Source organism: Pholis gunnellus, assembly GCF_910591455.1.
Source record: "Pholis gunnellus genome assembly, chromosome: 16".
Taxonomy (NCBI): domain Eukaryota; kingdom Metazoa; phylum Chordata; class Actinopteri; order Perciformes; family Pholidae; genus Pholis; species Pholis gunnellus.
The window spans coordinates 20831695-20849360 of NC_136543.1; the positions used below are offsets into that span (position 1 = coordinate 20831695).

The 17666-nt window shown below is 41.5% G+C and overlaps 1 protein-coding gene across 1 annotated transcript; it reads left to right on the plus strand.

Annotated features, from left to right (window-relative positions):
- Nucleotides 1-5227: 5227 nt before the first annotated feature.
- LOC306708488 (DEP domain-containing mTOR-interacting protein-like) lies at nucleotides 5228-15270 on the plus strand (the record flags this gene model as incomplete). The annotated part of the gene is made up of 6 exons (XM_079176330.1): nucleotides 5228-5312; nucleotides 10900-11073; nucleotides 13038-13202; nucleotides 13709-13779; nucleotides 14061-14165; nucleotides 15142-15270. Exons 2-6 carry the CDS (start codon nucleotides 11055-11057, stop codon nucleotides 15268-15270), a joined length of 489 nt encoding a protein of 162 aa, XP_079032456.1. The 5' UTR covers nucleotides 5228-5312; nucleotides 10900-11054.
- Between the last annotated feature and the right edge of the window lie 2396 nt (nucleotides 15271-17666).

Consider the following 17666-nt stretch of genomic DNA (forward strand, 5'->3'; position numbering starts at 1 on the left):
TGGGTTTTGGCTTCAAAACAATGAATACAAACCATTAAAGTTAGCATCATCCATTTGTTATTTTTATTTTAAATTCTAATTGAGTTTCACATCTGATTTACATATTTATCTCAGTTTATCAATGTCAGCTTATGTTACTAACCATACATAACCCTGACATTATGATATTTAATCTGTTATAACACATTCATGAGAATATTAATGGACCGCCAACTCTGTTAGGTACGTTTCTTTGGTTTACAATTCTTTTATGCTTCTACTTCAAATATAAGTTGAAATTTAAGATTAACCTGAGAAATAAAACGACATGTTGTTGACTATGCGGGGTTTTCCATTGAAAATGATGTGCAAAACAGGTCAATTGTCAGCTATTAGTACCAAGTCACCAAGAGTAACTTGTTCTGTGTCGGTACAAACAAGTTCTTCATCGTGGGGTTCTTTGGGGTTTTAAGTATAACCTCTGCTCAGTGCGTCGGCTCGCTTTCCAAACCAAATTCTAGAATTTCCTCAGACCTTATAATATACTATGAGTCAGGGATCTGATGAGCTGAGTGAAGGTCGGGTTGAGTGTTTCCCACACAGACAAACATTTCTTTAACCCTTAATCATCTGGCTGATCTGATTGTGCCGACAATCAATGACTCAGTGTCATAGATTCTTCCCTCGCTAGAGACTGAAGCCTTGTATTTATAAGTGTCTTCCTGATTTAAAGAAGAATCGACCGTGATGACAGATGAGTTATTCATGTTTAGAATCTGAGACTGAAGTTGAGGGAGTGGTGTCATGGTGTTTTTACGATGCCGTCGTTTAACTTCTAAAAACGTGGGCGGTCAGTGAGGACAAATATTTGTACGAAATGATTCAGACGTGCAAACTGATTTGTGATGTTTCCACTTCGAGGTCAAATTCAATTTCAGGGATAGAAGGGCAAGTGAGGAAGTGAGAGAGGGAGAAGTTAGCAAAGTGGGAGGATTCATCCAGATTGATGTATTTTCTTGTGTACATTGTGAAGTGACAGTTTGGCGGCTTCTCTCAAGAAACTCAATTTGATTTAAACGCAGTTGAATCATCAAAACCTGAATCATCGAAAACAGTCAAAATATCAACCATTCTTTGTCACCACAAGGAAAAGATGTGCACATGTACAAATATACACAGTAAACATGTACATAGTAAACATAGACAGTCATGAGTGAGAGTGAATACTTGTTGAATTAAGTTTTTTCTGAACCACGTGTTGTTTCTTTTAGACACACTCAGACTCATGAATTCATCTCCACAGGCAGATACAAAAAGTTGGTTGAACAAACCATTTGGTTGGATGGTTGGTTGGTTGAACTAATTGTTGGTTGGTTGGTTAGATGGTTGGTTGGTTGGATGGTTGGTTGGACAGTTGGTTAGTTGGTTGGTTGGTTGGTTGGATGGTTGGTTGGTTAGTTGGTTGGTTGAACTAATGGTTGGTTGGTTGGTTAGACGGTTGGTTGGTTAGACGTTGGTTGGATGAATGGTTGGTTGGTTGGACGGACGGACGGATGGTTGGTTGGTTGGTTGGACGGATGGTTGGTTGGTTGGTTGGTTAGATGGTTGGTTGGTTGGTTGGTTGGTTGGTTGGTTAGATGGTTGGTTGGTTTAGATGGTTGGTTGGTTAGACGTTGGTTGGATGAATGGTTGGTTGGTTGGATGGGTTGTTGGTTGGTTGGTTGGTTGGACGGACGGACGGATGGTTGGTTGGTTGGACGGATGGTTAGTTGGTTGGTTGGTTGGTTGGTTGGATGGTTGGATGGTTGGATGGATGGTTGGTTGGATGGTTGGACGGATGGTTAGTTGGTTGGTTAGTTGGATGGTTGGATGGATGGTTGGTTGGTTGGTTGGTTGGATGGATGGTTGGTTGGTTGGTTGGTTGGTTGGATGGTTGGATGGTTGGATGGATGGTTGGTTGGATGGTTGGACGGATGGTTAGTTGGTTGGTTGGTTGGATGGTTGGACGGATGGTTAGTTGGTTGGTTGGTTGGATGGATGGTTGGTTGGTTGGTTGGTTGGTTGGATGGTTGGTTGGTTGGATGATTGGTTGGTTGGTTGGTTGGTTGGTTGGATGGTTGAATGGATGGTTATTGGTTGGTTGGAACACCACTTTTATGATTTCTGAATACAATCAACAGAAGTAAAAAGCTAACATTAGGCTATAAACGAACTCCACCACGTCTCCACCAATAAGCTAAAGGAGAGCTAGTGTTCTAGTGAGGACGTTTAGTCGTGTCATTTAGTCTAAATTCACTAGAGGGGTATTTGCTGACCTATTTTATATCATAGAACAAAACGTTAAAATCTCTTAAACTTGTGTTAACCACTGAGATTATTTCAGACACCTAACCAGAAACACGTTCAATAAGCACATGGAATTTGAGACAAGGGAATAGGAAGTGTAAAAATGCTGACTCATTTACAGTTTTTAGGACTCATTCCTGCATCACTCTATAGACTTCACATGTTTTTCGGTCTTATTCGTCTCTGCATTGGCTTCCCTGTTTTTCTCACAGCCTATAGTAAAACCTATACATGCATACTTTCCTTCCATTTATGAGGTATATAATACACTTTTTTCTTTGCAATCTCATTTGTTTCACCTGTCGTGTTGTTATCCGGGTCATTTGATTGCCTCCCATTGGCTGCTGCCACTATATAGGCCACACTTATTCACTCTTCTTTTAGCTCTTTGGACTCCTCACCAATAGACTGTTTCTCTTTCACTCAAACAACCTGATAAATGCAGTGAAATGTGCCTTTAATGACGCTGATTGATCGGACCGGATACGCTCCTGCAGAGAGTTTGAAGTTCACAGCAGGATACATTAACTCTGCTGACATTTGTGCATCGTAATTCAGGAACAGTAATGTACTTTGGACAAAGTTAATATTTGCTTCACTATGCTCAAACACACACCCACACACACACACACAAACAGTCTGTTCCAATGTTCACATCTCCCAATTAACATAAAGGTCCTACGTATATCACCCACACATGTCTACAAGGTCTGGGGTCTTTGTGCTGAATGAAAGGTTGGACATTTTGGGGATTTAAAGTCAAAGTATTTTTGGCACATTTAGAGACTTTTGGATGACTAATAACAGGATCCCTCCGATGAAGAGACAGTGGTTGTAAAACCTGAACCGTAACGGATCATTACACAACTCATCCTTAATTATTTGTTGTGTATTTGCACTCAAGTGTGTTTAAAACTTTATTATATAGTTTGTATTACAAATGTGACAAATAAACATATATATTAAAAGGCCACCTACACACCACGCTTTGACACATTTAAAAAATAATTCTGATTAATCTATAACATATATTTATGATCTGTTATCTTTGCTTTTTGTCATCGTCTACATTTCTTTTTCTAATGCTTGTATTTAATCTCAGTGTTTTTATTGCAGAGTAACCTTTTAACACATCCTAAGTATGCCACGCTGCAAATGAGCATGCGTCGAATAAAACCACAGAATCTTGAATCTCTCAGTCATTGACGACATCTGCATGAAGTACATCTTCTCCATGTGCAGCCGTTCAACCTTATTTTGGAGAATCCAGAGAGAAAAGAGGAAAAGGAAGTGAATTAGGGGTCACAAAATAAACTGCCTACACACTGGCGCTCTCTGTTGGTAACCACGGGTGCTAAAGCTTTACGAGGGGCAGAAATACAGAACAATCATGTGAAATATACTCATTGATAACAGAATATGACCTGAGATGTTATCATCTTTACATAAGACTTTTATGAACCATTCTCATTTCCTTATATCCAAATTTCTATTTTCACATGTTTTCTGATAAAGCATCATTGACTCTGAGGACTTTAAAGGCTTATTATATTTGTAGTTCTTCAAATATAAAAAGTATATTTGTTAGCAGAGATACAGAGGAGAGCGAAGGCAATGAAGAAGACGGTAACAAGCTGTGAGAAACACTGAAGAGGAAGGAAAGACAACAAGGGGAGTTCATAAAACATAACTTGAACGTGTCCGAAGCTTTTCTCCAGCAGAGGGCAGCTTTATCTCCGTTACAGTAAACAAGAGCTGATACATGGGAATAAAACACAGAGGCACAAAATACACAAAGGTTTACCTCGAAGGCTTAAAAGCAGTACTGGAAAACTGCTATATGTCCTCTTTATACTACAATAAGATGATGTTCTTCTACTAAATCTTTGAAATCAATGAGACACACAGTAGCTTATGAGGAGAGGACTGTCACTATGTAGCCGGCGGGACATGACGAACATTCAAGAGAAATAAAACGGTTGGTTGGGTGAATGGTTGGTTGGTTTGTATGCGTGTTTGCTTGGTTGGATGGATGGATGAATATATGGTTGGTTGGTTGGATGGCAGACAAAAGAGGATTTGTTGGAATCAAAATAAAAGTGATCAACGTCAAGAGGACCTTTAATCCAAGACAGGTTATACATCATGAAAAAGACAGAGTGGAATAAATGTGAGATGTGCAACTGTTGAACATGTGCTGACAGAGCGGAGGAAGCTCAGTGTGGAGAGAGAAAGACTGAAGGGCAGAGAGACAGCGGACAAACAAGTTCAGCTAAAAGGGCTTTATTTACATTTTTTGTTTTGTTTAGTTTGTTTTTTATTTTATTTATAAATAATATTATTATTGTGTTTAAATGATAACTGTCATAAAGTCATGACGTTACACACTCCGGTCCAGTAAGTGGCGGAATGCACCTTAAACGTTGGTTTGTAGTCCGCCAATAAACTGAAAGAAGAAGAAGAAGAAGAAGAAGAAGAAGAAGGAGAAGAAGAAGAAGAAGAAGAAGAAGAAGAAGAAGAAGAAGAAGAAGGGGATAATAAAGACCTGAAGGTGGCAGTAATGCGACATTCTGGATGCAAACTGACGTAAACCATCAAAGAAGAAGAAGAACCAAGTCACACCGGAACCGGATGTTGCTATTTGGCGCGACTGACAATTGACATTTTTAGCTTTATTTACCTCTCCTGGGGGTCTATAAAGCTATCGAAGTTAGCCTATCATGCTATCCGGAAGCAGACCGACGGGTTAGCGACACCGCGCTTGTTAGCGCTTAATGGAAAGTAAACGGCGGGTTTTTAACGGAGAAGAAGTCGTGTGAAAATGTCTAAAGTCCAAATGCTGAGATGTTTAGTCAACCAGCGACTAACTGCGGCTGCTGAAGAGATATTCAGTCTGTTTGAACGAACAATAGCAGAGTACGAGGAGGAACGTTCTCGTTCCAAAGAGGAGAACGAGCGACAACGGAAACTACTTCAGACTAAAGCAGGTCAGTTCACGCTGCCTGTTCAGACAGACAGATACTTTATTAATCCCGGGAGTACAAATATTAAATATCAAATGCACAATATATACAATGAAAAAGAATAACATTAAATGAACTAAACAATAGTGCAAATATTCAACCAATAGTGTAGTTGTGTTTTATTTGGCCAGAGGTGATTTATTATAAAGTCTTATTGATTGATTCCTCACAGTATACACCAGAGGAGTATTTTCACTCAGGTGTTAGTACTTTTACTGCAATAAAAGATCGGAATACTTCCACAAAGTACGTTAAAAAGTCCTGCATTTCACATGTTTCCTAACGTTTGGTGACAATAGGCAACGTTGAGTTAAGTCTAATCACGAACATGTATTAAAAGTAGAAATATTATAATAGTTATTGCATGATTAGATTATTGTTACTGGTGCATTAATGTAAAGCACTTTTTTAAACTGAGGTGGAGCTCATGAACTATAATCTAATGGTTGTTTTCATCATAGATTAATTTAATGATTATTTTTGTTATAGATTAATCCGATGAATAAATAAATGTATTTATGGTACTTTGAGGTACTGATACTGACCTCTGTGTTCTTCATTCTCTCTAATCTTGACTGTATTGTGATGTCAGGAATGTGACGTATTTTATTGACATTTCTTTGTAGATAGTTGTTATCGTGGCCTTGCTGGTGTAAACATAACTGTTGCTGCTCTTGAAACAATATTTAGCCGATTCATACTTCATCGTTGTCGGGCAGAAACCTCAAATCTCTATATTGTGTATTTTTTAATCTATATAGTATCAGCCTAGAGGCTGCATTAGCATCAGTAATGTCAGAACTGGAGAATATTTCTTCATAGAAAGTAGAGCAAAGAATGACGATGAAGGCTTTTCTTAATGGAAAATATGTTTCCCGCTCTTCTCCTGACGGTTTCGGCAAGTTTGATTGACAGATTGGTCCTCCAATCACCTGCCAGGAATTTTTTTGAAAGTGCCTGCCCTTTTCCAAACAAACGGCTTCTCAGATGATTCTGTGTAACAAACCGTCTGACGGGTCAGGAATAACTGTTTACCTCTATGTCTCACAGCCAGGTAGAACACATAACAGGCTGTAGTTTGAATTAAGTCTAAATATGTTTTACTAAATGTGCAACAGAAAGCAGTGGTGTCAGTGATTCATATGTTAACATGAAATCACAGTTTAAGACGCGTCCGTATGTTCTCCACAGACGTCCAGCAGCCGTTGGTCGTTAAAGAAGAGGTTCCCCCCGAGCAGCGGGAGTGGAGCTTCAGTCTGGACCAGGAGGATCCAGAACCTCCACACGTTAAAGAGGAGCAGGTGGAACTCTTCATTCAGGGGGGAGAGCAGCTCCAAGGGCTGGAGGAAATCTATATCAACTTCCCATTTACGTTGGTCACTGTGAAGACTGACGAGGACGTCGATGAGAGGGATCAGTCCTCACAGCTTCACGAGAGCCACACTGAGGACAACAGAGGGGCAGAGCGTTTGAAAACAGAAGCCGATGAGGATGACCGTGGCGGTTCAGAATCAGCCAGTAACTCGGGTCCAGATGGTCCTTTTCAACCAGCAACTCATGACGAGACTTCATCCTCTGAATCCGATGACGAGACTTCATCCTCTGAATCCGAGACCGATGACGAGACTTCATCCTCCTCTGAATCTGAGACTGATGCCAGCAGTAGTGACTGGGAGGAGACTGGGGAACCGCCGTCAGGTCCAAACCCTTTGCAAAACAATGACGTACCTGTAAATGATGATGAATGTAATACTGGGTGTGTGGAAGGAGCTAGACGTTTTGGCCACGGGGGACGTCTGCAGAAACTCTCACCCTCAGGAGTTCATTCGGATGGAAAACGTTTCAGCTGCACAGTTTGTAAAACAAGTTTAAGTTCCGGTGCCAGTTTGGTTAGACACATGAAAACCCACTCTGGGGAGAAACCGTTCAGCTGTTCAGTTTGTGGTAGAAGATTCACACAACAGGGTAGTCTGACGCGACACATGACCATCCACACTGGGGAGAAACCGTTTAGTTGTTCGTTTTGCGGTAAAGGATTCTTGCATCAAGGTAATCTCAATCAACACTTGACGAGCCACACAGGAGGGAAACCGTTCAGTTGTTCAGAGTGTGGAAGGGAATTTGCACAAAAGGAACTGTTGAATCAACACATGGTCGTCCACACGAGGGAGAAACCGTTTACTTGTGTGGTCTGTGGGAGAGGATTCACTCAACATTGTAGTCTGAAACGTCACCTGACTGCCCACAAGCGAGGAACAATTGAGGTCAAAGATTTGCACTGAATCACCAAATGAGATGACACGTTGTTTGTCGACACGGGAGAAACCCTTTAGTTGTTCAGGTTGTAGTTACGGGATTCACAAGACGTAGTAGTCTGAGACAATGCTTGATTGTCTACACGGGAGACACCATTTATTTAGTTAGTTTGTAGTAAATGATCCTCACATCAAAGTCATCTGAGACAAAGCCTAACTGTCAACACGGGAGAAACCATTTAGTTGTTTAATTAGATATTTTCACTTCGTAGTCGTCTGAAACACTTGATTGTCTACATGGTGAAACCATTTAGTTCATTTCACGCAATTTTTTTTTTTTTGTATTGCACTTTTTAAAAGAATGTTTTTATGAACTTTTAGTTTAGGAAATCTTTATATTCAGACTGTAAACGTGTGATTTTCAGCATGTGTGTTGTCGGGGAGGTCCTGAACTCAAATGTGTGTCATTGGGCAGGATTATCTTTTCCCCCCAGCAACCCAAAAATCAAAGATTAAAGACATTTCCCTCACAATAACTTGGTATTACCGTTTATGAAATATAAGGCACACCTAACATGTTTTGTACTTCCGGTGACTGTAATCCAATTACTTTATTTCCATATAGACTTCTATATGCTTTGTATCCTCCTGCTAAAGCAGCACGGAGACACAAAGACAAAGGTGAAGAAGTACTATGTATAGATAGATAGATAGATAGATAGATAGATAGTTTACCTGCTGCTAAAGTAGAAAAACATCCCAGAAAAATGTAATTTAAAGAAACAAACTAGCTGACTAGTTTTTTATTTGGATAACCTTTTCAATTATCGTCGTGTGGAAAGTCCGTTCAACTCTCCCCTTGATCAATAAGACACTAAACAATAGGAAGTGTATCTAAACAATAGGAAGTGTATCTAAACAATAGGAAGTGTATCTCGCTGTTTGATCAAACTCTGTTGTAACCTTTCACTCCAGTGGGCTCATCAGACCTTTTCCTGCGCCGGCACTGAGCTTCTAGCTGCTAATGAGTTAATATCCTGTTTCTATACTGTGAACTGGAATAATGGGATTTAACAGCTTTATTCGTTGTAGAAAAGAACCAGATATGAGCCACGTGTGAAGGCAACGTAATCTAATCAAGTGAGCACCAGAGGTGTCCGGTGAAAACAGCCCAAGTCCAAGCCGAAGAGATGATGTCACCTCCTGGACGTGAAACTTAGGACTTCACTTGAGCCTTGACCTGTGATGAAGTCGTACCGTTAACATCTGCTGCTCTCCATTGAATTGCATTTGTTTCTAAGTGGAGAGCAAACAAATAAAGTAAGTGACACAGACATGCTGCTGTGTTGCCACGGGACCTTCAGAGCTCACGGAGTCACTGTGTCAAAGGTCAAGAGACTTTGCTGACTTTGTGTTTTATTCGTTGGCAGTGGAGCCGGTCGGTCGGGTAGATCAGGACCCAGACGCTCACGTGTAAACGTTTGCTTCCTAAAGACTGTTCTGCAACCGATGTTATCAAAAATCCAGACGAGTTAGTAATCTTTAAACATTGAATTAAAGCTTTTACCAGCTTCAACATGTCTGTTTGTCCAGGCTGGTCTAATCCAACAAACGGCTTCTTTCAGCTGTTTGATCTCCGTGAGCAACAAGAAGTCTTCTCCTGAACCTAACTAAATATTTAATTTACAAACTTTACTTTGTCAAAATTCTGACTTTTGAGTTTGCAATCAGTAGTATTTCGTTATTAGAATATTTAATAAAATAAAACTATTATAGCTCACTTTATAATAAAGGATAATATCAAACACTGAGAAAAGATATCGGGACCAACGACGAAGTAAACGTACAGCGTCACGTGACCGGGTCTGAAAAACAACTACAAAACCAACGTCAGGTATTTTGAGCTAAATGCTAACGTCAGCATGCTAACATGCTCACATGTTAATAATCGGGACGAAGTTACAAACACGTTCACTGTTCGTAGAATACTTTGTTATCTACCAAGAAGAAAGGAATGAAAGGTGTTAATGAACGTGTGTCACTGAGTAAACACAAACATCTAGAACTAACGGTTTCCTGATGGATCGTCTTGTTGACTCCTGATAAGGAACTGAAACAGCTGATCGATCGCTGCTCAGCTCTGAGGAATGTGGTCTGCTGCAGACAGAAGAATGTGTGTTTATCAGAAGCCTGTTTGCTCTGTCTGCAGCATGATGATGATGATGATGGTGATGATGTTGTTGTTGTTGTTGATGTTGTTAGCTGCGTTTTTCCTGGTTGTCATTCTCAGCCACGTTGTCCAGACGACTGACTGGTTCAGACATGTTTTAAAACGCTGTTTATAGTTAAACACTAAACTGTTATTTTCTCATTGAAAAGATATTTATGTGACAGAAAACACAACACGAGGCTTTAGAAAGCAGCTGCTGCTCCGTCTGCGCTGTTGTTGATGGAACGTCTCCGCTTCTGCGTTTCGCTCCGTCCGGCGGAGCAGAAGTGATCTTTGTGTTTCCTTTTCCTCCACAGCTGCAGCCTCCTGCAGTCTGCATGGCAACCGGGCCGAAGCTCAGGTCTATCATCATACGTCTCATTCTGTTTGTATAAAGAAGCCTTTTTAATCTAAAGTTGCTCAATGCAGGAGTTTTATGGATAAATCCGCGCTCCTCTCAGTAGGACAGCAGGTTAAACAGTGATACTGACGTCATTCCGTCCGTTCTGGGTCAGATGTGAAAAGGAGAAACCACACATTGATGCCTAACAGCCAAAGCTGAGGGAACGCTTTAACACAGAAGGCCTCATTGAAAACATTTCATCTTTAAATGAATCTCATTCTTTATCATTTGCAGGTTTAATGTTTTGCTTGATATCATTTATTCAAAAGTTGTTTTTGAATATTATTTGTTGCTATAATGAGAACAAAGAGAAGCTTTCTGTTTGTTCTTATCTGCACAGAAAAATCAGCACAAATGATTATTTTTAAAAGATAAAGAAGATTTCACAGAAAGCATCTTCAAGCAAAAGGTTCTTTGAATCTAAATGTTTATAAATATCCAAATTAAATAGTCTATAATAACAATTAAATAATAAAAAAAAGTCATATTACTTCACTAACGCAGAGAGGACAAATCCTGGAAATGTGTCTCCTCCTGCTCCTCCTCCTCCTCCTCCTCCTCCTCCTCCTCCTCCTGCTCCTCCTCCTCCACAGAGTCGCTTTGTTTGTTTAAGGGTTTAATATTTAGCTCACACACACACACTGTGTGTTTTTTTTCTCACCTGTTGACTACCTTCTCTTTCAGAGCCGTTCACACACTGACGCGTTTCACTGACCGGCTGACTGAGAACAGAAACAGACCGACTGTCCGTCCGTCTGCTGGAGCGGTTCAAGCTTCTTCTTCTTCTTCTTCTTCTTCTTCTTCTTCTTCTTCTGAGCGGCCGGACGATCGACTGAGAGATGGGACCTCGAACAGCCGGTAAGAACCGCTTTGGTTTCAGTGTCAGGAGGCCGTTGTTTTAGCTGATGGTGTAGTGAAGAGGTCAGAGGTCAACGAATATCCTCATCGTTACAAAGAGCCGCACAGTGTTTAAAGAGCATTTTCTGCTTTAGTCGGGGTCACTTGTTGCTCAATGTCGCCTTGTTTTAAACTGAGGACACTCTTTAATGTTGTGGTAAATCTCATTTAAAATGAGAAATCTTTTCTATTTATCCTCTTACTGGGTAACAGAGTAGCGGTGCACACACACACACACACACACACACAGCCCTGCTGCTGGTTTGATTCAACCGCTGCTTCACCACGATGATGTCATTAACATTGCGAGTCTCTTTCCTGGCCCAGGTGAGGTTATGACCTCATCATCAGAAGCGGTATGAAGGTGGATAACATCCGTTTCATGCTGTTGTACGATGATCAGAATCACGTGTTTGCTGGTGAATGAACAGAACGCGTCAGTCTAACAGACACATGTTCTCACAAACTCTTCTGTTACATCATCAGAGCGTTCAAACACTTTCTGACATCTGGTTAAAAACCGGTTTCTGTTAAACGTCAGATGATGCGTATACGAAACTTGTTTCTTTGTGGAGAAATGATACATTTATATATAGATAGATAAATAAATAATAATTAAAACACGTTTATTTACTTCACACAACACGCAAGTAAACGTGTTGCTGTTAACAGAACGTTTGACCCGACAGGATCATTGTTTCACTGACACACACACACACACACACACACACACCTTTTAAGAAATCATTATGGTCGTGTTTACGGTACAGTAACCATGGCGACAAGAGGAAGTAGTGGATCGATGATTATCCTGAACAGGAAGAAGTTGTTGTTATGACAAGACGAAGGACACGTTTCACCCAACAGCAGGTTAACTTCATCGTGTGTGTGTGTGTGTGTGTGTGTGTGTGTGTGTGTGTGTGTGTGTGTGTGTGTGTGTGTGTGTGTGTGTGTGTGTGTGTGTGTGTGTGTGTGTGTGTGTCGTCTGTAGGTCGGTCCTCTGAGCTGTTGATGTTTAGACGTGGCGTCTTTATGACGCTGCAGACTTGAGAGGAGGCCGGTAGGAGAGGTGAGAGTGTGTTGGAGGTCCAGGTTTGCACCCCCCATGTGAAGCTGGAAGTCTGTGTTGGCTTTAGTATTTACCCATAAGCAGCGTCTCTGTCTGGTTGTAACTACGCAGGTTTAAGCTTTTGTTTATAACACGCACGGAGGCGTTCATGCTCAACGCTCTGATTGTAACCTGCACGACTCAATAAACCGACCTCCCCCACAGAGAGGAGGGATTCTATTCAACTGTAAACTCATAGCTCTGATTCATGGACTACTTTATTGCCTTTGTACAAACCCAGTAAAGAGAGAAGTCAAGTATTAAAAGCATTACAAAGAAACAAAGGCTGAACATCCTGAAGACGATTTGATTCTGCTGCAAAATATTTACTCCAATGTCGATGTTTAAGACTTCCTGTTTCTGAAGCATTTACACATGAATTGACCCTGTTCTGTTTCTGTTAGTTCAACTTTGTTTCTTTAACTCTTTATGTTCATCGTTTGTAGTTGGTGTATGACTCGTGCTATAGATACATCAAGTTTGATTGAAAGCCACCACAAAGGCCACAACACAAATATGAGAAAATTCGCACATTTATATATATATATATATATATATATATATAAAAGGTTTAGCACTTCATAAGCTCACTAGAAGTTCATTTAAATGGATCAGAGGTGAAGTCACAGATTGTTAAAGGTCCTGTTTGTCGTTGTTATCTCTGTATTTAAGGACGCGTCGGCTTTTTATCAAGACGCGTTTGAACGGAAACGCGATCGTTTTAAAGATGAATTGAGGAAGAGGAAACTGGGTCAGTTTGGATTCTGGTTATTAAAAATGTAAAATAGCTCATAATGATTTTCTCTCCCTCCGTCAGTGGGTCCTTCTAAGGAGGCGAAGGAGGTGGCAGGAGGTCAGGGAGGAGCCCGGATGAGGAGCTGCAGTGACGGCAGCAGATACAGCAGAAGAAGAGTCAGCCCATCCAACAACTCCTCTTCCTCCTCTTCCTCCTCCTCCCCGGTGCTCTACAACCCCAAATCAGGTAAAAACATGGATGTGATGTTTATGTCTGGCGGCAAACAGCGGTTCTTCAGTGAAGCCGATGCTTCATGTGTTAAAGCTGCATTCTCTCTAGTGTCCACCAGGGGGCGACTCCTCTGGTTGTATAGAAGTCTATGAGAAAATGACTCTACTTCTCTCTTGATTTATTACCTCAGTAAACATTGTAAACATGAGTTTATGGTCTCAATCTCTAGTTTCAAGTCTTCTTCAATGCAGCATGATGTTCATTTAGTAAATGATGGTCCATTTAGAGTCACACAGACCATAAAGCAGGGGACGCTTTAGGGGCGGGGCTACACAGTGATTGACAGGTCTCTAACAGAGACGTATACGGCGTCTCTACGTCTCTCCTCCTCAGTCCAGATATGGTCACTTCCTGTTCACAGGGTTGCACAAAAAAAAAACGCCTCAAGGCTTCAAAACATCCACAATCCAATGAGTGTCTGCATTTATTTTGACCTTCTTTACTTTTGTTTTGGTGTTTAGTGCTGAAGAGGCCGGTGAGCACAGAGGAGCTGCAGAGACCAGGAGGACCCTACATCAAGAAAACATTCACAGTACGTTGACAATTCATCCTCCTTAAACAGTGAACAGGGAGGAAAAGAAAAGGTTTTTTCATTAAGCCGAGAAGCTCTTCTCAAGAACAACGGTCTCCAGGAGGCACATGAAGCCTTAACTGCCCCAAATAAACTCTGCATCTCTGATTTAACAACAGCCTGCAAGTGTTCACTCCCACATAAGTTCTTTTATTTCCATATGTTTATTGGTGGAGTCGGTCGAGTTCTTCTGGACTTTACTGAAGCCTCGTCTGCTACAGTTTGTCTCTGTGCGTCTGCAGATCGTGGGCGACGCGGTGGGTTGGGGGTTTGTGGTGAGAGGAAACCGTCCGTGTCACATCCAGGCCGTGGAGCCCTGCGGCCCGGCCGCTGCCGCCGGGATGAAGGTAGGCATCGTGGGAAATGTAGTTGAAGGAAACGGAGTGAAATCATGTAAAGACGTGTGCTGAATTTGCAAAGAGAAGTTGGGGTTTTCCTATTCATTTCAATAGTTTGTGTGGATGTGGCATCTCGTAGTATAGGAACAGTAATAGCATTATTATGTATTCATTCATTCTGCAGAGTTTCTGAGTAATTTGTGAGTAGAAAAGTGCCGTTAAAATTGAGTGGACCTCGTACACGGTTAATGTGCGGTTGATGTTTCCTTTGAACTTTCCCGTAAATCATATTTAGCTCCATCATGGACGTCCACCGCCGCCAGGGAAGCATGTTTAGTGACGCATCGTCCGTTTCTGCAAACCACGGACAGGTTGAAATACGTTGGTAGATGGGTTAAAGAAATGTAGGACTTTCACCCAGGAGACCGCTGTTCATGTCCCAAGAGAAAACAATAGTTGACTAACACAGCTGAGGGCGGTTGTTGGTGTCGTTTACGGTAGTTGTATTGTTCAGTTTCGGCCGTTACGTTCCTATTTTAACACAAACCAGGATGTTTTTTTTTAACCTAAAGGAACAATCCAAAATATTCCAGTCCTGGATGATTTAGAATTTAAATCTGAGTGAAAATAAATGAAATGTGTTCAGAGTTCATCAGTCTGGAGTCTTTGGCTGCGGCCGAAGTTCCACACTAACATGCTTTCAGAATTGTGTGCATTGTTTGTAACACAGCAGTTAGTAATACTGCAAATATATAAGTATTGCAATTTTTTTGTTGCCAGTTTTGTTGCCAAAACCAAGACAATCATTTCACAACGTTAACTTTGTTGCATTGCGCGTTTCTGTAAGCATGATCCAGAAACGTCCACATGTGGTTTGCAGAAAGCTAAAAACTAAATTCGGGCGACTGGGTTTCTACAAGTGAGTCAGTCTTTCCCTCCCTCACTCCTCTTCCTCTCACCGCTTCGCTCTCTTCTTCGCCTGCAGGTTTGTCAGTTTGTGGTTTCGCTCAACGGGCTCAGCGTCCTCAACCTGGACTACCGGACCGTCAGCCACCTGATCCTCACCGGACCCAGCACGGTGGTGATGGAGGTGATGGAGGAGACCGACCACTGAGCAATGAGAGAGACACTGACTCAAGTTCGGTGATTTCGCTGCCGCCATCTTGGATTACGGCCGTTGCCCATGTTGTTGTTTTTTCAACCAGTGAACAGGAAGTGACCATATCTGGACTGAGGAGGAGTGACGTAGAGACGCCGTATACGTCTCTGGTAAATGAACATCATGCTGTATTGAAGAAGACTTGAAACTAGAGATTGAAACCATAAACTCATGTTTACAATGTTTACTGAGGTAATAAATCAAGAGAGAAGTAGTCATTTTCTCATAGACTTCTATACAACCAGAGGAGTCGCCCCCTGGTGGACACTAGAGAGAATGCAGCTTTAACACATGAAGCGTTGACCTCACTCGGCTGAACCGGAGGTTGCCTTCTGCTCCCAGCACTCGGTCATAAACGTGAACTTAAGGAACGAAAATAACTGTGTATTCGGCTATTATTGTATTTCACAACTTTCAAGATTTAAATAAGGGATAATCAAGTTTTTTACCTAAAAAAGGAATTATCCGCTGAGTTACAGACGTCTCTTTCTCAATAGAAGTCTATGGGAAAAGGTCTTTTTTGGGCCCAAATGGCATCACACGATAGACCCTGAAATTGTAATTCCATCGTTTGGCCTCGATGCAAATTAACAATGAAAGCCCGGCGCTCTTTCTGGCGGCTTCAAACGGTTGCAATGGCAACGGCGCACTTTAAAAAATGTCCGCCCCTCTGACCGCCCTGTTACATTGATTTGAATGGATATTTCAGTTCTACTCATGTTCTATTTGACAGAGTTCCTGCAGGAGGCGCTATTGTCTTTGTTCTTTTGTTCATTTCAAATAAGCTTTATTCTAAATGTAAAACTTTTGGTTGGAAACATGTTGTTTTTTTGGTAAATAAAGATTAAATGTCTGTGACAGGAAACAGAAAAACTGTCCTGAACCGGACGAGCTCTTCATACTAATCCATCATGAAGCGGAGACGAATGGTCCTGTATTTATCTGAAGGTGTTTTTGAGACACACCTGCGTAGTGTTGTCCTAGAAAGTCTCCGTGGAAGTGATCACGCTGTTGACACGGCGGTGTTTTCGGTGTTTTCCTTCATTTGGGGCGGTTTGGACTCTTAACCCCCGTGTGCCACCTCAGTGCCTCCTCCACACACACACACATTACCTGCATGTGGCTCCTCGGTACCCCCCTTCCTCCGCTGTGTTTGCTTTTCCATCCGCGACGTCTGATTCCCAGAAAGGAAGTGAGGAGTGTGAAGATTCTGTGTGTGAAGGTGGATCAACAACTTAAACTCAAGAGCTTTGTTTGTGTTCCTTTTATCTTTTTATGCCTTAGTGCCGCTGCTGTGTTCTCTGTTCTCGTGTACAGTCGACTCCAGATTTTGATAACGGTGAAATATCTCTCAGCGTGTCGGCGTGTTGCTCTCTGCGGGGGGATTCGGGCGACTCAGTGAGTCTCTCGGCTCCTCGTGCATCTTTAATGACGGCTGCAACAGAAGCAGTTTGTGGAATCACGGTTGGATATTGTTTTAAAGCGCCGAGGATTTTATTAAGAAACTAAATATCTTTATTGAAAATAGGTCTCACTTGTGCAGTGCAGAATTACATGCAGACAACAAGCCTATCGGAGTCTTATATATATATTTAACAAACTACTGTCATTTCTATTCTTTAAGTATTAACTTTGTGGCTTTTAAATGCTTGCTTTACATTCTCTCTTCTATTTCTCCACCTGTTCCTGTCATTGTTTGATTTTGATTGTGAAACTACTTTGCGTTGCATTCCTAATGTGAAAAAATAAATAAATACAAATAAATATTGATTGACGATCTCTTCTGTCGATTCAGGAAATCTCAAGTGATTAACAAAAGACAAAAATAAGAGTCCGAAAGTCATATGTGAGGTGAACGGTTTGAGGGTTTGTAGGTGAAGTGGAGGTCAGAGCTGCTTCACATTCAGCTGTTGAAACATCTCAGTTTCACGTGATGAGCGCGTCAGTCTGCAGCTCTACCAGGCGGTGGCAGCACCTGTTTGTGCTTAAAGTCAGAATTGTTCCTGCCTGTTTGTCCAACATGTTCACGTCTCTGCTGTGCTCGGCTTATTCTCAGGTGTCCATGTAAGATTAGTGCAAGAGGTAAACCAGCTCCTTCAGATGTCAAATGTTTTAATCTGAAGGCCGTGTTATTAGCATCTTTTAAATGATTCTGATGAACTCGGTTATAGTTTGAGGCAATCCTGGTAGAACTGGGTGCAGTCTGTGTGTTGTGTTTGAGCTGTTCCTGGGTCAGATCACACATGCAGCAGCGGTGTTTTTCAGCCGCTTGTGTGCAGCAGAAACGAGCTGAAAACCCAACATTGACATACTTTAATCCTTTAAGTGGCTGAGAGAGGTGGGAGTGAACC